This window comes from Vombatus ursinus, unplaced genomic scaffold, assembly GCF_900497805.2.
Source record: "Vombatus ursinus unplaced genomic scaffold, bare-nosed wombat genome assembly UNPS02014804.1, whole genome shotgun sequence".
Classification (NCBI taxonomy): Eukaryota; Metazoa; Chordata; class Mammalia; order Diprotodontia; family Vombatidae; genus Vombatus; species Vombatus ursinus.
The window spans coordinates 11,952,926-11,977,591 of NW_020954582.1; the positions used below are offsets into that span (position 1 = coordinate 11,952,926).

Here is a 24,666-nt window from a genome sequence, read left to right on the forward strand (position 1 = left end):
TGACTCAGGACAGGGCTTCCTAGTTTGCCCTTCACAACCAAAGCTCAAAGCTACCTTTTCCCCTTTTTATATATTTTCCATTAGATTGTAAGCTCCATGGGGGCAGGGACTGCCTTTTGCCCCTTTTTGTATCCCCAGCACTTCGCACAGTGCCTGGCACATAGTGCTTCATAAATGCTTATTGAGGGGAGGCTAGGTGGTGCAGTGTATAGAGCACCGGCCCTGGATTCAGGAGGACCTGAGTTCAAATCCGGCCACAGACACATAACACTTAGTAGCTGTGTGACCTTGGGCAAGTCACTTAACCCCATTGTCTAGCAAAAAAAAAAGAGGAAGAAAAAAAGAAAATAAATGCTTATTGAGTTGAATTCCCTCCCCTTCAATTATGTATTCTGTAGTTCAGCCAAACAGGTCTGTTTCTCATGTATGGCATGCCATCCTTCCTCTCCGTGTCCCTTCACTGGCTGTTCCTTGTGCCTGGTGTGCCTTCCGTCCTCACCTTGACTTCTCAGAACTCCTTGTTTTGTTCAAGACTCAGGTCAGGCACTGCTTTCTACATGAAGGCTTTCCTGTTTCTCTAGCTGTTAGTGGCTTCTTCCAGATTATCTTTAATTTTTAAAAGATGGGAAAAATGGATTATTTTTGTAACAGTATATCTTCCTCAGCTCCTGGGTAATCTTTAAATCTGATTTTTTCATCTTATTTGATACAACAATCTATTTTGTATATATGTATGCATACATATATATAAATAATCAATTGATCTACTAACACTTATTTATTTATTTATATTTTAGGCAATTGGGGTTAAGTGACTTGCCCAGGGTCACACAGCTAGCAAGTGTTTAGTCTGAGGCCAGATTTGAACTCAGGTCTTCCTGATTTCAGGGCTGGTGCTCTATCCACTGCACCATTTAGCTGCCCCTATTAACATTTATTGAACACCCACTATGTGCCAGGCACTTTGTTAAGCTGTGAGGATGTAAAAAGAGGCAAAAGTCTCTGCCAACAAGAATTGTATAATCTAAGAGGTAAGAGACAACATGATGGCAAACATATGATATATATGTATATATATATGTATATATATACACACACACACACATCAAGCTATATATAGGACAAATGGGAAGTAATTAACAAAGGGAAGGCACTAGACAGCCTGATAGATAGATGGATGGATAAATAGGTAGATAGAAAGATGGATGGATAGATATAGGTAGGTAGGCAGATACATAGATAGGTAGATGGATGGATGGATGGATAGACAGATGATAGATATGTAGGTATGTAGGACAGATGATTGATTGATAGACACACATGTTGTCTTCCCCTGGCTAGACTGCAAGGTCCTTATGGACGGACTGTCTTTGAATCCTTAGTACCAAGGGCAGTGCCTTGTACACAGCAGGTGCTTAATAAATGCCTGTTCATGGATCGCCCATGTTCCCTAGGAAGTGGAATCCTGTTGCAGAGCCCTAAGGATGCTGTCAGGGGCTGGTGCTCTTCAGGGAGTGCCCTTGGAGAGCCCAGGCTGGGAGGTCTGCTTCTCCATGTTACTTAGGTATTTGCAGGTGGACAAGGGAACCAGGGTCATTCTGGAAGAGCAGCAGGAAGAGGTGTTGACTGCTCCAACTCACCTGGCTCTAATTCAAAACCCAAAGTATGAGTGGTTGGAGACCACAAAGGAGAGCCCTCACATCACCCACTTTCCCTCATATCCTGCTGATCGGCATGGACACTTTCTAAATATAGAACTGGTATACACTATAAACTGAAACAAGCATTAGAATCCACCCACAAGGTCTTTGAGTAGCTCCCAGACTGGTTGAAGTTTGTCAGTCAGTCAGCAAGCACTGAGCACAGTGGCTGGCACACAGCAAGTGCCTAATAAAAGCTGATTGATTTGAAGTATGCTCCCAGTTGTTCCTTCCCCTCTGGACTCTTGTCCATGGTTTTCTCTCCTCCCTCCTTTTCCATTATTTCAGGCAGGCTCAGACAAAGGAGAAGAGAGGATGGGAGGGCTCCATCGACCTTCCATGGTGTGGCTCTTCACTTTCTCCCAGTGACAAACCTAACTTCAGCTTGGGGATGATGGCTCCAGCAAACATTTATGATGCACCTACTATGTGCTGGGTACTGCTGTAAGTGCTGATAAAATTTAGAGCTGAAGATGACCTCGAAGACTATCGAGTTCAACCTCATCATCTCACAGGAAAAGAACCTGCAGTCCAGGGGGGTTTTCTGGGCTTTCAACTTGTCACCTTTGCTTGGAACATGGGTGGAATATGAGGTAATTAGAGCTGCCATGAGCATGGTAGGGGTGGCTGAGGTGTCATGGAGCCCCATCTTTCAGGCCAGCCTAGCTCTCCATTCTCCCCAATATCATGGAAACCTTTCTCTTCAATGTAATTAAACTCAACAAACATTTAAAAAGTATCAACTTTGTGCAAGGCACTGAGATAGGTGCTGAGGGTACAAAGACAAAAACAAAATAGTCCTTGACCTCAGGGAGCTTATATTCTACTGGGGAGGAAAAAAATGCATACAGGTAAGTGAATACAGGTTATGCACAAAATTAATTCAAAGTAATTTCTAGTGGGGACTATTGGTGCTGGGGACACCAGTAAAGACCATTTATAGAAGATGGCACTGAAGTTCAGTCTTGCAGGAAATTAGGGGACATATACCATCATGTAGCTAAGTAAATACAGCTAATTTTTAAAAAGAGAGCACAAACATCTTGGGGTATATGTGTGTGTGGGGAGGTTGGATCAGGAAAGACCTCATTCAGGAGCTGGCATTGGGCTGGGTTTTGAAGGAAGCCAGGGATTCTGGGAGGCAGAAATGAGAAGGGAGAAGATTTCAAGCATGGGGCACAGCCTGTGCAAAGACAGAGAGGTGGGAGGTGAGGAAATCTCTAGACCGATTTCCAGTAAGCTACTGAGGAGCTGTTCCATTTCCTGAGGATTCTGACCTCTGCTCAGTGCCTCCTTGTCTTCCTAGTTTCAGTTCTGTTGGAGCAGCTGGTTAGATTTTGAGATTGCTAGTATACTGGCAAGAATTCTGGACTCTACCTGCAATGTGATTGTAAAGATCAAAGATGTTGAACACCATGTCCCCTAGAGGAGTGGAATGAGGCTGGGTGTGTGTGTGTGTGTGTGTGTGTGTGTGTGTGTGTGTGTGTGTAGGGATACTACTCCTTCTGATTTGATGAAAAGAAGCAGAGTTAGAGTTCACATAAGGAAAAATTTCCTAATTAGAACCATCCCCAAAGTCTTGAAAGCAGGGACTTTTTTTTGGCTTTGTAGCCCCAATACCTACCATGACACTTGGAAAAGGCTGGGCCCTTCATAGGTGCTTGTAGCCCAGCTAATTGGAATGGGCATCCTTGGAGGTCATGGGCTTGGCCTCACAGAAGGCCATCTTTGAGCCAAGGCCGGTTTACCCCTTGGGTGCATCATAGAGAGGATTCTTGTTTGACCACAGGTCGGGCTGAGTGGACTTTGAACTCTTTGCAAATCTAAAATTCTGTGATTCTTCCTTTGGTGAATCTACAAGTCTTGTGCATCTTGCCCAGCACCTGAAGCTTCAGTCACTGGGTCAGGACAGAGTTATTGTACTGTCTGTGCTCTCTGGGGCATAGCAGAGAAGGTCGAAAGCTCTGGGTTCAAGTCTGACTCTGGCATTGTGTGATCCTAGGCATGTCATTGAATCTGAGTGCTCTAGGCCACGCTATGATTCTAAGCTGTACAAAAAGTGCAGACCTGCAGTGGAAGAGGGTGTTTCCTCACCTGGGACTTCTCTATACCAAGAAAACTGAGGCTCTCTCTAGCTCTGTGCTCCATAGGGGAAGGTCTTATTGTGAGGCATTGTCATCCTGGGGCATAGCCTGGAGACGCCCTGAAGTCAGTGGATTCCCCTTCCCTGGCTGGAGGGCTGGCCAGGAGTGAGGAAATCTTCTTTTCCTTGCTGTAGGCCCCATTAAGCTAAAGCATACCTTAAACATTACATAGATTCCTTAATATTAAGGCAGCATCAGTAAGGAGCTCAGAGTTTCTGGCAGCTTTCCAGTTCTCTGGGCAGACAATATAAAATGAGTCACATTTTTCCAGACAAACCAGATGCTTAACTTACTTCCAGTGGGAAAAGGTCTTGTTAACTTTGGAGACTCGAGGCTTGGATTCATTGGTTGGACAGAACCCCATATCTCAGGCTGATCTAAAGGAACTGAGGACACAGAATGAAAAATTACAACCAACACTAAGAATTTCCATATTTTTTTCCTTTTTTTAAAAAATAATTTATTTTTAGTTTTCAATATTCACTTCTCTAAGATTTTGAGGTTTAAATTTTCTCCCCTCTCTCTCCTTCCCCCCTCCCCCAAGACGGCATGCAATCTGATATAGGCTCTACTTATACATTCATATTAAGCATATTTTCATATTAGTCATGATGTATAGAAGAATTAGAATTAATGGGAGGAACCATGAGAATGAAGCAATAAAACAGAACAACAAAAGAAAATGAGAGCAAAGAGTATGCTTCAATCTGCATTCAGACTCCATAGTTCTTTCTCTGGATGTGGGTAGCATTTTCCATCGTGAGTCTTTTGGAGTTGTCTTAGATCCTTGCATCGCTGAGAAGAGCTAAGTCTATCAAAGTCAGTCATCGCACAACGTGGCTGTTACTGTGTACAACGTTCTCCTGGTTCTGCTCATTTTATTCAGCATCGGTTCATATAAGTCTTCCCAGGTTTTCCTGAAGTCCCCTTGCTCATCATTTCTCATAGCACAATATCATAATTTTTTTTCAGTTGAGTATTATTTTCTCCCCAGGGTCAACTAATTAACTTGAAAAAGTTCAGTCTATCACTACTATTTTAAAAGACTATGAATGTGTATGTAACCCTAATTCCAGATCCTGTGCTCTGTCCTTTATATGATATTGCTTCTCTTTGTGTATGCCTCTACTACTACTACTACTACTACTTCTATTACTACTACTACCACTATTACTACTACTACCACCACCACCAATAATAATAGTCATTGTTGCTGGGTTGTTTCAGTCATGTCCAAATCTTCATGACCTCATTTGGAGTTTTCTTGACAAAGATACTGGAGGGGTTTGCCATTTCCTTCTCCAGCTCATTTTACAGATGAGGAAACTGAGGCAAACAGGGAAAAGTGACTTGCCCAGGGTCACACAGCCAGTGCCACCTCTTTATTACTGCTCTCTGTCAGAGTCTGAGGCTGGATTTGAACTCAGATCTTCCTGACTCCAAGCCCAGAGCTCTATCCAGTGCATCATCTAGCTGCCCCATAATAATACAAATGATGGTGATTCTAATGGCAGCTAGCATTCCTATAATACTTGAGCTGTTTTAAAGAACTTACAATCTTTTCCTCCCAAATAATCATCTCAGGGCACATTCCCGGTGAGACTTGCCATTTGTCAATGATGAAGTTTCTGCTGCTGGTTGAAAAGGCAAGTGCTAATAGCTGTGTGGGGTGCCACTTCCTTGTCTGTGAAAATGGCGGCAAGTGGTGGGGAGTGAAGTTGTGGACAGATTGTTGAACTTGAAGTCAGGAAGACTTGGGTTCAAATTTTCCTTTTGATACTTGCAGTGGTAAGCTGTGTGCTCTTGGGCAAGTCATTTTAATCTCTCTGAGCCTCAGTTTCCTCATCTGCACAATAGGGATACTAATAGCTGTAATGCCTTCCTCATGGGGTAGTTGTAAGGAAGAGATGAGCAGACACTGAAGGGTGAAACACCGCAAACTTTAAACACTATGTAAATGTAAATATCAGTGATTATTATTGATAATAACATGCTATAACACACCGATGTTTAGCTCGGCGTTTTCAAAGGGCTTTGAACCAGGGAAGGCCTTTGTTCATTTCATCAAGATTTTTTTCTTCACCCCAAGCTTGAAGCTGAAAATACTTGGTAAATGTCCCAGGTCGTAAGTCATGAAAAACAAGCCTGTGACGAGGGGCCCAAGAATAAGCAGGGCCAGAGGCAATCTGACACCAGACTAGAAGGGTATTCAATAGACTCGGCATCTTATTTCTCTTCCCACTTGGTTCAATTTCAAAGAAATTGGAACGATGATTTCTTTATTACTGCTCTCTGTTCTTTCGGTCAGGTCATAAATAAAGGCGGCAAGGGAAAAGGGGCAGGGCAGAAGGCAAGGAGAAGGGAGGGAGGGGCTTTGTGGGTGCACACAATGCCAAGGCTGAACCCGGAAGCAAAACTTTTATGGGTGACAGAGACCAGGGAGGGGCAGCCAGACTCTCTCCCTAGCCTGTGAAGTATCGTGGAATATGAGCCCTTAGGAAGCAGGCACCATCCTTCTATTTTTGTCTTTATCTCCTCAAGACCCAGCACAGCCTCTGGTACACAGTCAGTGCTTAATAAATGTTCTTGTCACTACAGCACTTTACATACACGATCTCATTCGAGCCTCACAACAAGTCAGTGAGGGGGAATGCTATAGGTGTCATGTTACAGCTGAAGAGGTTGAGAAATGAAGGTACTTGTCCATCTATGGCTCACAAAGCTAAGAAACATCCAAACTGGGATTTGAACTCAGCTCTTCCTGAGTCTGGCACTCATAGGATCATAAATCTGGAGCTGGTTTCCAATTAATTTTTAACCTATCTTTCCATGGTCCTTTATTAAATGTAATTTTTATTGGATTGTGATCTGAAAAGGATGTATTTAATATTCCTGCCTTTCTGCATATGGTTATGAGGTTTTTATGCCCTTATACATGGTCAGCTTTTGTACTGGTGCCACGTACCACTGAGAAAAAGGCATATTCCTTTCTATCTCCATTCAATTTTTCTCCAGAGGTCTATCATATCTAACTAAACAGATCCGGAACTAGAAGGGATCTCAGAAGTCACTTTAATTTTACTCTCTCATTTTCAAGGAGACAATGAGGTGGCAGGGTGGACAGAGTATAGGACTTAGAGTCAGGAAGACCTGAGTTTGAATCCTGCCTCAGACATTCACTAGCTGTGTGACCCTGGGCAAGTCAACATCACCTTTCTCAGCTTCAGTTTTGTCTTCTGTAAAATGGGAATAATAATAGCACCCATGGTTGTTATGAGGATGTAATAAAATAATATCTATAAAGCACTTTACAAACCTTGAAGCACTATATAAATGTTAGCTATTAATAATAATGTTATTATGAACATTATTATTAAATTACTTAATAAATTAATTAAATTATTTATTATTATTAATAGTAACAATAATAATAATGATAAACTGAGGCCCCAAGGAGTTAAGCCCCTTGCCCAGGATCACACAACCAGTAAGTGGCCCAGGTTTTTTCTGACTCCAGGTCCTGTGCTCCATCCTCTATATCATATCGCCTCTCTCTGTGCAGGCCTTCAATAATAGCAACACTAATAAATACTAATAATAAGAGTTAGCAAGTGTATAGCACTTTAAAATGTGCAAAGCATATTACCACTATCATCTCTCTTGATCCTCATACCAACACAGGGAGGAAGGTGTCATCCCCAACTATAGATGAGGAAATTAAGCAGAGAAAGGCTTAAACAAAATCATAAACTATAGTCAATGTGTAACGCAGAATTAGAATTCAGGCCTTCTGGATTTGAAGTGAAACATGTTCTATGTTAGAAAGCCTTTTTAGCTTTATAATTATATCCTGATTATCATCATCCCACCACCTAGATTCATATTTTGGGGGGGAAGGGCAGGGAATTGCATCCTCTGTGTAGATAGAAGATCTGGGTTCAAGACTTCCCTCTGACACTGGCTGTGTGACTCTGGGCAAGTCATTTCACTTCTTAGGGCTCTAGTCAACTCCAAGTCATTAGAGAGGGTGCTGATCTGCACTGGAAGAGAAAGTTTCTTGAACCGGGAATTCCCTCTAACAATGGAAGTCCAGTCCCTACCCACATCCCCTCAGCAGAAAGTTGCTTGGGAGGCAAGGATTGTTTTGGCTTTGGCTTTGTAATCTCCAGCTCCTAATTTTGTTTTTAAGATGAAATTTTATATTTTTATATGACTTTTGAGGTCTTCATCTGTCTAACAAAGACGCAGACACAACAGAATTCCATTTTAACTAATTATTATGTGGAAACATGGCCAGTCAAATCCCATTTTTTGAAATGAAACTGTTCCAGCCACAAAAAGTCAGATGTGGCTCAGTGAGTCCCCTGCTCTGTCCCCCACATCAACAGTATACAAAAAACCACACCATTTAACATGTAAGTCTCTAAAGGAACCTTCAGTGAAATTAATATCCGTATTTCCATAGCTAAGCATGCCAATACCTTCAGCCTCCCAGGTCTAATATGTTCTGCACTTGTCTCCCTCCTGCCTCCATCTAATGGTCCCGTGGGTTTCATCGTATGGATGGCCCACAGCTCAGCTGAGCCAAATGGAATGTTCTGAGAATCCAGCCTATCTCTCCTCCCAGCGGCTCTAGGCATTGGCAGAAATATAGACTTGGGGAGCAGAGCTTGTCCCTTGAGAACAAAGTGTATATTGTCTCAGTCAGGACTAAGTTAAGTTATTTAAGCCCAGATAAAATTCAACCTTGCCATGCTTAATCTCTACACAAGCCCAGCAGAACGGTCAAAACTCATAAGCTCATTTCTTCCTGAAATGTTCTATTTCTCAGATGGCCAGCTATGAATGAGTAATTGCTGGTTTTTCAGCCTGTCAGTGATACTGGTCGTGAGCCAACCAACAAATGGCCTCTACGGATGTCACAGGATGATAGATCCAGGCCTGGAAGGGGTCCTGGGTGTTACTGAGTGTAACGTCTTTATTTTACAGATGGGGAAACTGAGGCCTTTCATTTCACAGTGAAGTGAAATGATCTGCCTAGGGCCACATAGCTAGGAAGTGTCTGAAGAGAGAATGAAAACCAAATCTTCCCGATGCCAAGTCCAGGCTATCCACTACACCAACCTATCTTCTTTTAGAGAGCCTTTCCCACCCCCACCCAAATTCTAGTGCCTTTCCTCTGTTGTTCCCATTTGATCCTGTCTATAGCTTGTTCCTATGAGGCTGTTTGCATGCTCTCCTCCTTTAGATTGCAAGCTCCTTGAGGCAGCCACTCTTTTGCCTCTTTGTATTCTCATCGCTTAGCACAGGGTCTGGTACACAGTAGGTGCTTAATAAATGTTTATTGACTGGTGCTGCTTCTCATATTGTGATGGAATAGAAATTCATGAACCTGAGAGCACCCACACCTCAAAGAACATGAAAAAGGGAAAGGGGAGTGGGTCCATGTTCTTGCCCCTGTCACCCAGGACATCCCAGATGATGTCACTCTGACTCACTGGTCAGTCATGTTTTTTAGGCAACTGACTCCATGAGTTCATCATGATATTTCCAGGGCCCTATCATGGATGGTGGCTACTTCTGGTAGCAAACCTTTGACTTTTAATATGGGGGTGGGTGGGAGGAAAGGTTTTAATCTAGTTTTCATTAATGCCTCTCCTTTCCATGAGTTAGCCAGTAAGCCAATAAGCATTTATTAAGCACCTACTTTGTGCCAGGCACCATGCTAGGTGCTAGAGATGCAAAGACACATTAGGCTTATAGGAATTCTGGTATTGGGCACCTCTGTGGGGGGGCAGACAGGGGGCTTCCTACCTTCGGATTTCTGCCCTTCAAATGCCGATTCCAATGGAGGACCAAAGAGCGGGGCCAGTGCCATTGGGTCATCTGGAGGTTTTTTGCTAGATCACACACATTCAAGGCAAATGCAGAAAAGATGACAATGTTAATACCCCGGGTAGTGAATTGACAAATACTTGATTGTCACATAGCTTTTGAAATATTTATTTTGGTGAGGTAGGCATTGTGTGTGTATGTATATGTATGCACATGCATCTATAAGTGTACTTGTCCTGATTCTCTTAAGTTTTCAAAAATCTCCTCCTCCTCCTCCTCCTCATTACCATGAAAATATATATCTGTTTATGTGTTGGGCTTCATCTACCCTGGGGAGAATGGAAGATCCTTGAGGGCAGGAGTACTTTTTCTCTCTGTTATTCCATACCCTGAGCACAGCATCTGCCTACCTCCCCTCTGCCTTCTCCCCTGCCCCAGGCCTTCCATCTTCTCTGTTTCTAGCCTGTGTGTACAGGGTCATTTACATTTGATTGTGACTTCTTGATGGCTGGGACAGTTTTTTGCCATTCTTTGCATCCCTGCCCTGTGCACAATAAAGTGGATCATAGATTAGGACTAGAAGGAACCTTAGAAGCCATTGAATCCAATCATCTCATTCTACAGAGGAGGCTACTGAGGCTGAGAGAAGTAAACAACTTGCCCAAAGCATATGACTGGTGGTCTCATCTATAAAATGGGGCCAGAGTTGTGAAGACAAAATGAGCTAATATTTATAAAGCACTTTAGAAACCTTAAAGGCCCATATAAATGCTAGCTATCATTAAGTGTCTGAGACAGAATTCAAATTCCAGTCCTCCTGATACCACGTCCAACATGCTGTCTACCATGCCATATTGACTGACCATTGTTGACTTCCATACTCTTGCCTAAGACTGAGACACCTGGTGCCCTGCCTTACGTGAGACACCAAGGAACCAGCTAAGTGTTGTGTGGGCTGAATAGCAGGAAGAGGATTTGGTAAAGCTAACTCTTCAGGATCTAATCTGATCCCTCAGCTACACGTGGGGAAAAGAGCCCTACGCCATCCCTTTCCCCTCGTGTCTTAATGATTCACACAGACTCTTTAAGGCTGTATCTAAATGAAAGCTTAGTAAATTCTTGGATTACATGTGTGTCATGTGGAGTTAAAGCTCTGGGTCTGGCCAAACAAATGGGATTGCAGAATCCCAGCTCTACCTGCAGAACAAGAAATCTGAGGGTGCTGAATAGACCCGAGCCATGCTGACGACAGAGAAATAAATCGGAGGAAAGTCAATTATTTTTGGGCATCATGATTCTACACAACCAGATGAAATAGCAATACTGTAGAGCATAATAATGCAGCAGAATGTAAGCTCCTTGAAGGCAGGAACTGTTGTTTTTGTCTTTGAATCTCCAGCGTCCGGCACAGAGTAGAAGCTTTAATAAATGCTTGTTAAGTTGAAAACTGATATTGGGAACGTATATGGGCCGCTAGGGGGCGCCATAGTGCACAGAGAACTGCACCTGGAGTCAGGAAGATTCATCTCCCTGAGCTCAAATCTGGCCTCAGACACTTACTAGCTGTGTGACCCTGAGCAAGTCATTTCACCCTGTTTGCCTCAGTTTCCTCATCTGTAAAACAAGCTGGGGAAGAGAATGGCAAACCACTCCAGTATCTCTGCCAAGAAAACCCCAAATAGGGTCAAGAAGAGTTGCACAATCTCAAAGCATCTTCACAGAGGACTAAATTGGTTTTAACAACAGCCCTATGCTTATCAAACTCACTGGGCAATTTAGAGGATGAATGAGAGGACAGTCAGCATCCTAGACTTAAAACAAAAATTTCCAATAGAGCTAACAGTGAAGTGGTAGTGGAAAGAACCCTGGATTTGAAATCAGAAGACCTGGGTTCGAATCCCAGCTCCAGTCTTCGTTAGCATTGTGACCTTGGACAATTCATTTCCCTTCTTCTGGCGGGGTCTGTTTCCTGTTTTACAAAATGAAGCTCTTGTAAACCTTCGCTCTGAGACGGCCTTCCATCACGCTGTCCATGTCTTGTACCTACCTAATTAGTTACATGTTGTTTCCCACATTCAAGGATAAACTTCTTGAGGCCAGGGCCTTCTTTTTCATGGTCTTTATATCCCTAGTACTTGGCACAGAGTAAGATAATCAACGCATGTGGACCATGTGATCTCTCAGGCCCCATCCAGCTCTGAAACTAGGACCCAATGATTACAACTCGTCTTTGCTGTCCAATCTGTCTGATTAAGCATAAGGAAGCGTGCTATCTTTAGGCGTCTCTCTCTTCCCACGTAATACTAATACCTTCTTGAGCAGAGAAGATTCTAGGGAGGACCTGGTCCTATTTAGGAACCATAAATATTTAACTATCTTCCTGACCAGAACACATGCGTGTTGTAACACACACGCCTGATATCCAGCACACACCTGTTACAAAGCACATGACTTGGGCTGTACCTAGGACAAACTAACCAGAGGTTTTCCCTGGGTGCAGAAATCTAAAAGATGCCAAACTCGTGCATACCCTATCTCAGTGGGCACCACAGTGACTCATCTCACCACCCTACCCTCATTTCCCACTTACTTGAATTTTTTCTTCATTACTTGTCCTTTTCTCCTGATGAATGACAAAGTGGGATTCATGCCGCTGGTCCTAGATATGAGTCTTACTTTCTGCTCATGGTCCTGAAATTACTAGTTATGGCTCCAATGACCATAGGTCTCAATCCAGAGGGAACCTTTCAGGTCATCTGGCCCAACCCTTTTATTTTACAGATGTAGAAACTGGGGCTCAGAGATGTTCAGTGACTCTGAATCCCAGACCTGTGGCTGGAAGGGATGTCTGTGGCCATCCAAGTCACCTCCCTGCCCCTGAAGAGTAGAGCCAGGATTTGAACCAAGGTCCAAATCCAACACCTATCACTCTGCGGGCAACATAAATGTCTTTTCTAATCAGTGACTCACGCACTGAGGAAAACCTCCCACAAGACGGAACAGGGAGGAAGTAATTGCAGCTTCCAGTTGAGAATGACCTAACCCTTCCCAGCAGGGCTCCCTGCAACAGCACTTAGGAGAAATGGGGTTATTTTACAGACTCATCTGCAGCCAGACCTCTTATTAACAGGTAGTTGTGGGTACAATTCAGATCAGAAAGGAGTTGTTAATTGGTAACCTACACTCCTGATTTTGCACAAAGCTTAATGAGTCTCATACGCACCTTATAAGCTCTGGTGTGGGTGTTGAGCGTCGGGGTCTTGCTACCTCTTCACCTGTGGCACAGGACAACATAGATTTAGAGTCATTCTATCTCCTTCTACTGGGGCTTTCTACATGAGCTACATTTAGATACACGTGCAAGTTTGAGCTCCAACTGGATACATACAAAATCACTCTACATTCAAACACTTATCATGCAATCGCCCAGGTCTGAGAGCACCTTTGGTCCACTCATGTATGTTACATTCCTTTGTCTGGATTGAATCAGATTTTATTGGCTGCTAAACTGCCATATTCAGCCCACAATGAAAAGACTACTCTTTGTCAGGGGTTTAGCAGATGAGTTTGCTCAATAATTGTTCACCTTAAGGAGCTGCTAAGCCAGAATATAAAGGATGCTTACTGTTGCCCTTCCTTTGCTGAGGTGCCAAGAAAACCAGAAACTGGAGAATATACTCAATCATTTTGTGTGATCCAGCCTGTACCTATCACTCTAAGGTAATTCTACCAGAGCCTGTGTCCCATTTCATTGCTCTGGTTAACTGGCCTTGCCAATACAAAAGTATAAGATCTGTTCATTTCTGTTCTCCCCCATCCCTTTTCCTATCGTGAGGTCTGTTTCACCTAATTCAGAAACTAAATGTCCATGGAACTGGGCCAGTGGGGAAGCAGGCTGCCCAAAGCATCAGCACCGGCAAAAATGCCAAGACACATTGGTTGGGAGAATTTAGATATGGGTAACACAGAGCCCACAGGAGTTTCCTGGCATCATTGAGTTTTCTCTGCTGTAAAGGAAGAGAATTGAGTTCTAGGCAGGCTTCAGAAATGGAGCCTGAGTCTAGATTAACACACACACACACACACACACACAGGACTCTCTTTCAGGAAGATATTTCCTGGACGGGATGTCCTCTAGATCTGGAATCTGAACCATACTTACTGGATAAGTTCCTTTTAATTGCACCCTAGAATTAGAAACAGATACTATAAGGATTAGGACCACATATAATATTTGGCATAATATGCACATTTCTGTCATTTCAATTAAGCTGGGCAAAGAAGCAAAGGCAAAGAGGGGAAAATGGGCTTCACTTGAAACTGAGCTCAAATTGAGGATTACACAGCAGGACCATAAGCTCACATGCACACACAGAAATCTGTTTTATATTGAAACCAAAGAGAATACAGTTAGCTAAAAAAAGAGAGGAGGAAGAAAGGAAGGGAAAGAAAAGAGGGGGAGAAGGGAAGAAGGAAGAAAAAGAAGAAGGGAGAAAAGAGAGGAGGAGAAAGAAGGAAATAAGGGGGGGGGAAGAAGGAAGCAAGGAAGGAAAGAAAACAAGAAAAAAAGAAAAGAAAGGCAAGTCAAAGATTTTTGAGCCAAAGAAATCTGTTATCTGGGTGGGATTGGCACTTAGACTAGCTTTGATCATTTAACCAATCATCAATGATTGCTGGACACAAGATCATAAATCATTTCCATCAAAAAAATCTTCCAATTCCTAAGAAAACAAAAATTGGATCAACAGGACACCCCTTCCCCCTCCAGTGCTTTCAATATTTGAAAACTCTGGTCTAGATGAAGGATCCTGCTTGACTTTGAGTAATCTCACACAGACTGGGTGCATCCCTTAAGACGCTAACAGCTGTATGGACTAGGAAGACTGCCCATACAAGTACAGGTGGAAACGGGAAGGGAGAAGCAGAGGCATGCCCCGAAGCTACATTCTCATTTACATAGTGGGCATACTGAGCCCCTCTTTTCATTTCAGCCAAACCAGTTCACTAGCTGTTTCCCAGGGGGTAATCCATCACACAGGTGGTGGGCGCCCCAGGCCTGGAATACTCTCCCTCCTCCCTGGCACTTCCTGGAATCCCTACCTCCCTTCATTGTTCAGCTCGGGGGTCAAGTCCGTGAGATTATCCCTGCTCTTATCCCTTTTCTCAGTTGCTACTGTTCTTTCCTTCCTATATTTAGAAAAAAGTTTTGTATTTCTTAGTCAGATTGTTTCATCCCAGTAGAATGTAAGTGCCCTGAGGGCAAGGACTGTTTTGATTTTTGTGTTTGTGTCTTTGGCACATAGCACAGTGATAGCAGATGCTTAATAAGGGCTTGCTGAACTAAACGGAATTCTCAGAGCTAGTCATTTATGGGCAGAGAACTGTCTAGCCTTCTATCTGAGGGGCTGTCTGAGAAGTCTCCTCAGCTCCGAACTATCTGCCTCTCTTGACTTGTTTGCCTCAACACTGGAAATAATAACAGTAAGAAAACAATGATTTTGGTTGAAGCGTTGTCTTCAGGAGTCCCTTTGGAGGTAAGACTAAGTCATTAAGTCACTGTCAGCCATTAACACCTAAGTTTGGGTTTATTGAGCAGAAGAAATTGGTTAGTCCCTTAGCAAGGCCATGAGAAAATGAGACTTTGGACTGATACATTTTGATTGGTAGAGAATGGAAAGGTAGGCTTGGGGTGTGTGTGTGTGTGTGTGTGTGTGTGTGTGTGTGTGTGTGTGTGAGTGGTGGGGGCATCACTGCCTTGAACTGGTGGGAGACAACATAAGGATAGTTGAATCCTGGGGGATAGACTGTGGGATTCCCAAGGAAGGAAGAATGTACTAGGAATGTTAGGCAGAAGAGAATAAAAAATGTTTTCCTCTCTCACAACTTAGCCTGAGAGTCTCCCTCATAGTAATTAGGAGCTGTGTATCCATGATCTCTTGGGAACTTATTACTGTATCCTTTGGTGCAGCCATCCAGAAAAATTACTTGTATCACTAATACAGGACATTATTATAAAAACAAAGCATTGACAGGATTCTTCCTATGAGGAATCCCCCTTCCTTCCTGATTTCTAAGATGGGATTTAGACAGTGGGTACCATATTGCTTCAAGATGGGATGGAGCAAGCAATTTGATTTTAACAGAATCCATAAAAATCTTGCTTTAAGTTCCTATAAATGAGTCTTATTCCTAGAAGGGGGAACATTAAATCCATGCATTCAAACCAGCCTTCTGGATTTTTTCTGCCATTTTTTGTCATTCTAGAGCCCTGAGCCCATTTCTCCTCTGACAAGCCAAACCCAGACAGGCTTATGACTGGTGCAGACCAGAGGATTGCCGTTGACTAAGAGAAATGAAGACTGTTGTCAGGGGAGCAGAGCTTTTTAATTGTATCCATAGCCTGAAAGAACAACTTTCTCATTTTCTACTCCCAAGCAGGTGTATCATATGGTTAATGGGCTGTCAAAGGACATACAGCAGCCCATCAGAATAGTGGGGCAAACAATAACTCCTCTACATCAGTGGGGTTAGGACTCCTGTCATGGAATCCTAGCCTCTCAGAGTTGAAAGAAACCTCTGAAGTCATATCTGGTTTAATCCATGCTTGAAAAGAGCCCAGTTGCTTCTATATCAAGCCCGATGCAAGCCATCCAACCTGTATTCAAAGACCTTCAGTCATGGAGAACCTACTGCCTCCCAAAGCAGACCATTCCTCTTGTGGACAGCTTCTATTGGTAAGAAGTTCTTGACATCAAGCTAAAATCTGACCTTTTGAATCACCCCTACCCTTCCTTATCACTTGAAGACAACTATTGTGTGTCCCCTAAGCCTGGCATAGTGTAGGCACTTAATAAATGCTTGTTAAGTTATTGTTTGAAGACTTCTCTTTTTCAAGCTGAAAAAGTTCCCTTTGCTTCATCCAATGCACACTTTTTTACTTTTCTTTTTAAACATAATCTGCTTTTCTTTTTTCAAATCACAGTATCCATGAAACTACCCCAAATCTAAAATTCCTATTGAGATTTTTTCCATCCCTAGTTTTCAGAATTCATATAATAAGCATTTGTTGTTGAACAATAAATAAATAAAAGCAATGGGGGAAAAAAGACCCTGGTCTAGTTCTATTAAATTCAATCAGCACATTTGCTAAGCACACACCATGTCCTACCCATTGTATAAGGTGCTGGGGGTCTCCATCTAAACTCTAGAAAGTAGTTCATGTGAACAAACATCTGGAGGTTTTAGTTCCTGTTCAACCTAACTTAGATGTCAGATATGCCTCTCCCAAAGCCAACGCAATCCTAGTCTGCACGGAAATGGAGCACTCAGGACTGAGACGCAGGGAGGGTGCTGCTACTCTGCTCTGCTCAGATTGAGGATTTGATGAAGGAACTAAGAATATTTAGCCTGGAGAAGTAAAGAGTTGGGGGGCACATGACACCCCTTTTCAAGTATTTGAAGGGTTCTCATGAGTTCTTCTCAACCCAAGTTAGTGGGGTGGGGGTGGGGGAGAATACTGAGAAACATATTTTTGGTTCAAAATAAATAAACGTTTCCAATTTCAACTGCTCACAAAATGCTTGGGCTGCTTTGACAGGCGGGGGGCTCCCAGTCACAGAAGGTTGGTGTGGAGTTGGGGCAGTGAGATTTTGGGGGCATTTTGTAGATGGGCTTTTGCTTTGGGGTTGGGCCTAGGCCAGGTAAATTCTAAGGTCTCTTTCTACTCTGTAGTTCTCTCATTCTTAAACTCCATTTATGGATATGCAACATAGGACCCATATAGGAGAACATTTCACTGGTTAGAAGTTCAGGTGACATAAAGAACATGCATTTTGGGGAAAAGCTCTGAGGTTCCAATGATGTACATCCTAATTTACCTTTAGAAAAGCAAGTTACAGAAGCAGAAAGTTCAAATTCTACCTCTGACACTCTGTACCAGTGCGACCTTGGGCAAGTCATAGCCTTCTTGGGTTTCAGTTTCCTTGTTTATAAAATAAGGGGGTTGGTCTAAATGGCCTGTGATGCCTTCCTTCCGACTTTAGATCTTTGAATCCCCACGAAAAATGGGTTCTTCTGTAAGTCAACTGTTGAACGATGCTTGAATGTATTTGGGAGGGAGAGGCGCACGGCAAGGTATTGAAAGGGCCACTAGCTAGTTGGGGTTGTGTGTCTAGGCATGTGCATACAAATGGAATTTTATCAAATCACATTCTAAAAAATCCAGTTTGCAGTCAGTCAATTGGCCTTTTATCCCCTCCTCTCCACAGGAGACAATGCTTCTTGAGATTTTGATTGTCACTTAATTTGGAATTGAGATCTTCCCCCCTCCCCTCAAAGGGCTGCTTTCAATTGTCTAATTTCATTGAAATGTTGGGCTAAGATAATTCCCAGTTTGGCTAACCAGTCCCTGAGTAATAGAACATACGGTGCTGGGCTTAGGACAACTATGAGGTTTAAATGTGAGACTACTAACTATGCAGGAGGAGTAGCGCCTATTTCTAAGAAATATCCACTAACTGATTGACATAGATTGAATATGGTTTTCGTGAGAAGCTCTCTGCATCCTTAGAGTAATCAACAGATTGATTGGAGTCATTTGGAACTAAACAAAGACGTTTCTGTCTGTTCATGATGAGAAGAATTTATCATGTCCTCCCAGGTCCTGATTTCTGTTAGGTTGTGCTTCAGACACATTAATGAGATTTGACTGTCAGAATGCAATCATAAACATTGGAGAGATAGGCTGGGGTGAGAGTCTCTGAATTCAAAGCACACTTGCTACTTCCTATTCCTGTGACCTTGGACAAATCACTTAACCTCTCTGGGCCCTAATTTCCTCTTCTGTAAAATGAGGGGGTTGGTCTAGATGACCCGTGAGGTCCATTCTTTCCTATCCTATGACTTTGGGAGTGTACTCTCCCTTAAAAAAATCTTATTTTTTTAAAAATAAGTCATATTCCTGACTTAAAAAAAGTCATATTCATATATTCCTATACATAGACCTGCATAGGCTATATTCCAAGGTTATATTCTCAGGTTATATTCTCATGTTCTGACAAACAATTTTTATCATGAAAAGGGATAATTTCCTTATTGTCATCTTGACTGTTCTCCCCTACCCTTCATCCAGCCCTATACCACACCACATCATACACACACACACACACACACACACACACACACACACACACACACATACTACACATATTTGTTCCCCTGACATATCTCCTAATGGCTGGAGTTCCCAAGTAGGGGATGAGATAAGAAGCATCATCTATCCTGGAAAAGGTCCGGGATATTAGGAAGTACTCGGGGCCATATTCAGTAAGGAGCCCTTAGAGGACGCAGCTGTATCTGAGAGGGCTAACCCCTCCCCAGGAGCCTTGGGTACCCTCTCTTTGACCCACTTAAAGGCTAACAAGCCTCCCCCCCCATGCCTTCGCAGGAAGCTTTGATGACCCACGTGAAGATAAAAAATGTGAGAATTCTTACCGGGCTTCGCCTCTGTGATCAGCAAAAAGGAAGAGAGAACAGATACCTGGTCAGAGAGTGACAGAACAGTAAACAGACTGGGGCAGCATCAAGTTTTCACACAGTTACCCGAGCAGATCCCCGCTGAATAGATCCCTCCCTCTCCCACAAGAACTGTCCCAACTTGGGGCTTAATGGAGAAGTTCCCAGGTGTACAGCCAGCTGAGAAATGAAGAGATAGATGGCACGGGCCCTCTCCTTCAGCGGAGGCTTTGGGAAGAGCTCTTCCTCTGTCCGCCAACTAGAGGGGCAGAGGGTACTGAGGGTCCTGCTGAGGAGTGAGGACCAAGGCGGATGCTATCTTGTTGGATGGCCTCAGAGACTTCTGCTGATGCTGATGCTAACTAGCCGCTAAGCCCAGCTATTTCCAACACCCACTGTGGGACTCTGAGGCCGCCTGGTGGCCTGGGGCAGATCCCTAACGGCTCTCCTTACCTGGGGCTCCAGTAAGAAGCTAGATGAGAGGAGATTTGAAGGACTGGAAGCTACTAATCTAAGCCAACTTTTCACATCATTGTGAGTATAGGAAGGTTCTTGAGTGTGGTGGAGAAGTCAGGAGAGGCCAGAAGCATGATGCAGCAGAAAGGCTAGGGACTGAATCTGTGATGTCATTGGGATAGAGAACTCCCAGGTGGGGAAACTCCCTCTGCCAACACAGGCCAGCCCCTTCTCTGCCTTAGAAAGTTGCATGAGAAGTAAGTGATTTGCCTGGGGTCACACGGCCAGGATCTGTCAGAGGAGGGACTAGAATTCGGAGTCGATTGGCTTCGGTCCCTTAGGCTCGCTGCTTTCCCCTTCTGGGCCTCCTTTTTCTATAAAGTGGCTGGGGCTAGATAATCAAAATTCTTCCAGCTTTAAATGTAAAATCCCATGGTCCTAAGTATCCTTTAGTCTCCCAGACTCATAGCATGTGCAGTTATTAAAAAAAATAAACTTCCCACTCTTCCAGGGAGGAATCTGAGAGCAGACCTTAAACAAAATGGAAGCTAAGAATCTCTGCATCTTCTTTTCTAGTATCTATGAGAGCTTGGGTTTTTGAGTAAACTCTGATGATGGTGGTAACTGGCGCAGCTCACTCCTCTGCACCTGGTGAATGGGGGGTGCTTGCCTATGCTAGGCTGGTGGCATTTCTTCCTGTAACTCCTCCTCTGCTCTGGTCTGGGGCTCTCTCCCACAGTCTATCCCTCTTTCTCTCTCTCTCCAAGGCTCAGTTTGTCAAGTGATTGGAGCAAGAGGAAGACAAGAGATGGGAAGGACTGGCTGGTTAGAGGCCTCCTGTCACCTACTCGAGAAAGGATGAGCCACGTTGGGCGGGGGAGCTTAATAGTATGGGGTGACACAGGGGCTGTTATACCCCAAGAGGAGCCGGTCTCATCCAAAGGTAGGTTACAAATAGCAGTTGTGACTATCTAGAGAAATCCTGAAGCCTGAGAGAGCCCAGGAATGTTGAGTCAATAGCACTTTTGTACCACTTCTTCCAATTCCACATGCATTTAATAGCCATCTACTACATGCAAGGCTTTCTGCAAGGTGATGGGAATACAAAGACATAAATGAAAAACAGTCTCTGCCCTCAAGGAGCTTACTTGTTTTGCAACTACGATCTTGTTTTAGATTAAACTCATTAGAAATTATTTTTTATACTTTTAGAAAGAGTTTAAAATTGTTTTTTAAGACTCTTCTACACGTACCCTTGATCCCCTTCTCTCCCATCTTCTCCTCACTCCATCCAATCATCCCCACTATCTACTGTATCCTCTTCCATTTATCAGATAAACTTCAGAAAGTCTTCTACATGAGGTGCATCCATTTCTCCTTCTTTCACTCTCTTCTAAACCTTCTGCCATCTGACTTCCAGCCTCATTATTCAACAAAACCACTCTCTCCAAAGTTATCAATGATCTCTTAACTGCGAAATCTAATCCTTTTACTTGCTTCTAAACCCTCTGCAGTCTCACTTTCAACCTCATAATTCAATTGATGCTGCCCTCTCCCATTAACAATTATCTCTTAACTTCCATCTCAAACAGCTTTTTCTCAGTCCTCATCCTGATCTAACTCTCAGCAGCCTTCAACACTGTTGATCACCATCTCCTCCTGGATCCTCACTCTTTCCTAAGTCTTTGTGATATTGTCCTCCTTGGCTTTCCTCTTGCTGCCTGACTACTCATTCTCAGCCTCCCTTCACTGTATATTCCTCCAGGTCACATCTACCCACTGTGAGTGTCTCACAGGGCACTGTCCTTGGTTGTCTTCTCCTTCTCTCTCTGTACTCTTGGCAATCTCATCAGCTGCCACAGGTTCAGTTATGTATCTATATTCTAGCTTTCCTGCTTCCCAAGCTATGAGAGCTTTCCCTCTAACTCCATATTACCATGTATTTATTTTGTATATAAGCACCTTAAGGGCAGGGACTGGTCCACTTTTATCACTCTTTTCCTAGCTCCTGTTACTGTGCCCAGCACATAGTGAGCAATTACCAAATGCTTGTTCCTGAAATGATTCCTATATATAGTACTATGCATCCAAATTATATAACCTTGTAAGCATAAGAAGGGTAGCTAAGTGGTGTTGCAGTGGATAGAGTGCAAGACCTAGAGTGAGGAAGACTCATCTTCCTGAGTTCAAATTCAGCTTCAGACTCTTACTAGCTATGAGACCCCGAGCAAGTCTTCACTTACTTGCCTCAGTTTCCTCATCTGTAAAATGAGCTGGAGAAGGAAATGGCAAACTGCTCCAGTATCTTTGCCAAGAAGACCCCAAATGGGGTTATGAAGAGTCAGACAAGAATCTCCTCTTGGGAGAACAGTCCCAACAAGTGTTCATCTGACCTTTGCTCAAAGACCTCCAGTGACAGGGATCTCAGCACCTCCCAAAGCCCAGTTTGGGGTTGCTCTCATGATTAGGAAGCTTTCCCCAACATCAAGCCACAATTTGCTTCTTTGCAACTTTCCTCCATTGTTTCTGGTCTATTCTCTCTCTCTCTCTCTCTCTCTCTCTCTCTCTCTCTCTCTCTCTCTCTCTTCCTCCCTCCCTCTCACATGACATGCCTTTAGATAGTTAAGGACAGGTATCATATCTACCCTGAGTCTTCTATTCTTCTGGTTAAACATCCCAAATGTCACTAACTGATCCTTTCATGACATGAATTTGAGGCCCTTCATCATCTCAGTTGCCATTCTCCATATATGCTTCTGCCAAAGTCCTTCCAAGAATTTAGTGGTCTGAACTGGACTGAATAGTCCAGAAGCAGGCTGAGCAGGGCAGCTGACAGTGGGGCTGTCCCTACCTTCTTATATCTGGATACTTTGCCTTCTTTGATGCCACCTTAGATGGCATTAGCTTTCTTGGCTGCCATATAACAATGTAGGCTCATATTGAGCTTGCCATTTTCTAATATTCCCCCTATCTTTTTCATATGAATGGATATCAAGACTAATTTCTTCTAGCCTTCACTTGGGAAGTTGACCTTTTGAGCCTGTGAGTGAATTTACATTTACTCCTGTTAAATTTCATCAAAGCCCCAGTAATCATTGACAAGGGAACTTGAAAACTTGATCAAGTTGTGAAACAAGAAGAAGGATAAAGGAAAATAATTTGTTGTAGTTCTTCAGTCATTTCAGTCATTTCTGAGTCCTTGTGACTCCATCTGGGGTTTTCTTGACAAAGATCCTGGAGTGGTTTGCCATTTCCTTCTCTAGTTCATTTTACAGATGAGGAAACTGAGGCAAACAGGGAAAAGTGACTTGCTCAGGGTCACATAGCTAGTCAATGTCTAAGGCTGGATTTGAACTCAGGTCTTTCTAACTCCAAGCCTGGGGCTCTCTCCACTGTGCCACCTAGCTACCTTAAAAAAGGAAAATACACTTTCCTCAAGGGCACATAAAAATAAAAGTATGAAAAGAGGTCTCGCTCTGAGCCTGGCTCTGGGGACAAGGGAAATACTTTAAAGTAGGAGAACCTCTCCAAGAGACAAAACCAAACCCATTATTTCAGAAAGTTCTGTCCAAATTTGAAGCTAACCAACTCCAGTAGTCTAATACAAAGTTAAGTGGTTAAGAATGAATCCAAGAGACCATTGGTGATTTCCATAAAAATGTCGAACAGTCACAACACAAGGTCTACTCTAATGTTATTCTTCAGGCAACGCACAATCGATTCTCACTTACTCTCCAATGGGCCTCCAGGGTATCTGCGATGCCCAGTGATTTCCTCCTCCTTATGGGCTCTGCCTGCCTTTAGAGGTTCCTCTGAGCAGCCCAAGTCCCATGTTACTGACAGGAGAAATGGATGCTTTTCTCCCCAGTGTAGAGGCAGATGAATCCTTTCTGCCTGCCCAGTCCAGAAATTTCCTATCACTTACTATCACAGGGCTTTCCACTAGATCTTCAGTTATCTTTATAAATATGCCATGAAGCTAGTGGCTTATAACCAGGCATACATATATATATATATATAATATATATATATATATACACACACACACACACACACATATAACATACACACAACACATATCCATATATGTGTATATATGTATACATATACACATATATACATATGTATATGTGTATGTCTATAGGTATATATGTGCTCGTTAATCAGACTAAGTGGAAGCTGCCATAAGCTGAGAGGACCAGAGATGTTTAGTCTGGAGAAGAGTAGAGTTGGGGAAGTCATAATCACTGTCTTCAAACATTTGAAGAGCTCTCATGGGAACAAGGATTAGGCTTCTTCTGACTGGGCAGAAACAAGCAATAGGTGGAATTTGTAAAGAGGCTAATTTAGGCTTGAGGCCAAGAAAAACTTCCCCCCAAGGAGAGATGCACCAAGAATGAGCTGTCTTCAGTGGCAGTGGAGGACTTGGGAGTCTTCATGCAGAGGCTAGAGGACCATTCGCTGTGCATGTTACAGTGGGATTTCCTTTTGTGTATGAGTTGGACCAAATGGTTACTGAGGGCCCTTCCAACTCTCAAATTCTATTATTTTGTAATTCTATGAAGTGGTAGGTGGGCTTGAATGTCAACTTATTGAGGGTATGGGCTGTTTTTACTTTTATTTGTTGCTTTTCTTTGTATATCCGGCACTTAGTAAAATGTCTGGCCACATAGTAGGTGCCTAATAAATTCTAATTGGCTGACTTGTCTTTCTATAGCACCTAGAATAGGGCCTTGCATATAGTAGGCACTTAATGAATACTTGTTGAACGAATGAATAAATATCTTCGTGCCCAAAGTGCACATTGGTTAAGTTGCCTGTGACTGGAGGAAAAACTATGGCAAGATTGCCCCCATTACTCAACTTAGTGAGGCTGTGATAGCTCAACCCATTTCAATCAGTAGCACAGAGTTGGCAAATAGCTTAGTAAGCACCTTCCTCCTTCTTTACATGCAATAATTAGGCCCTCTTCTGGTCCACAGTTGTTTTATTTAAATGTGTGTTCCTTACATACATCT

At 43.1% G+C, this 24,666-nt stretch overlaps 1 protein-coding gene across 15 annotated transcripts in view; it reads right to left on the bottom strand.

Moving 5' to 3' along the window:
• Window positions 1-24,666, bottom strand: part of SGIP1 (SH3 domain GRB2 like endophilin interacting protein 1) — a 237,108-nt gene that overhangs the window by 65,323 nt on the left and 147,119 nt on the right. For 7 of the 15 annotated variants that reach the window (XM_027874136.1, XM_027874134.1, XM_027874132.1 and 4 more), the window contains 5 exons: window positions 19,172-19,183; window positions 13,842-13,866; window positions 12,903-12,954; window positions 9,659-9,744; window positions 4,138-4,230 (listed from right to left, as the gene is read on the bottom strand). In XM_027874136.1, coding sequence (XP_027729937.1) covers window positions 4,138-4,230; window positions 9,659-9,744; window positions 12,903-12,954; window positions 13,842-13,866; window positions 19,172-19,183 — 268 coding nt within the window. Of the gene's footprint in view, window positions 1-4,137; window positions 4,231-9,658; window positions 9,745-12,902; window positions 12,955-13,841; window positions 13,867-19,171; window positions 19,218-24,666 lie in introns of all 15 variants that reach the window. The other 8 variants (XM_027874126.1, XM_027874129.1, XM_027874127.1 and 5 more) reach the window with 2 other exon arrangements.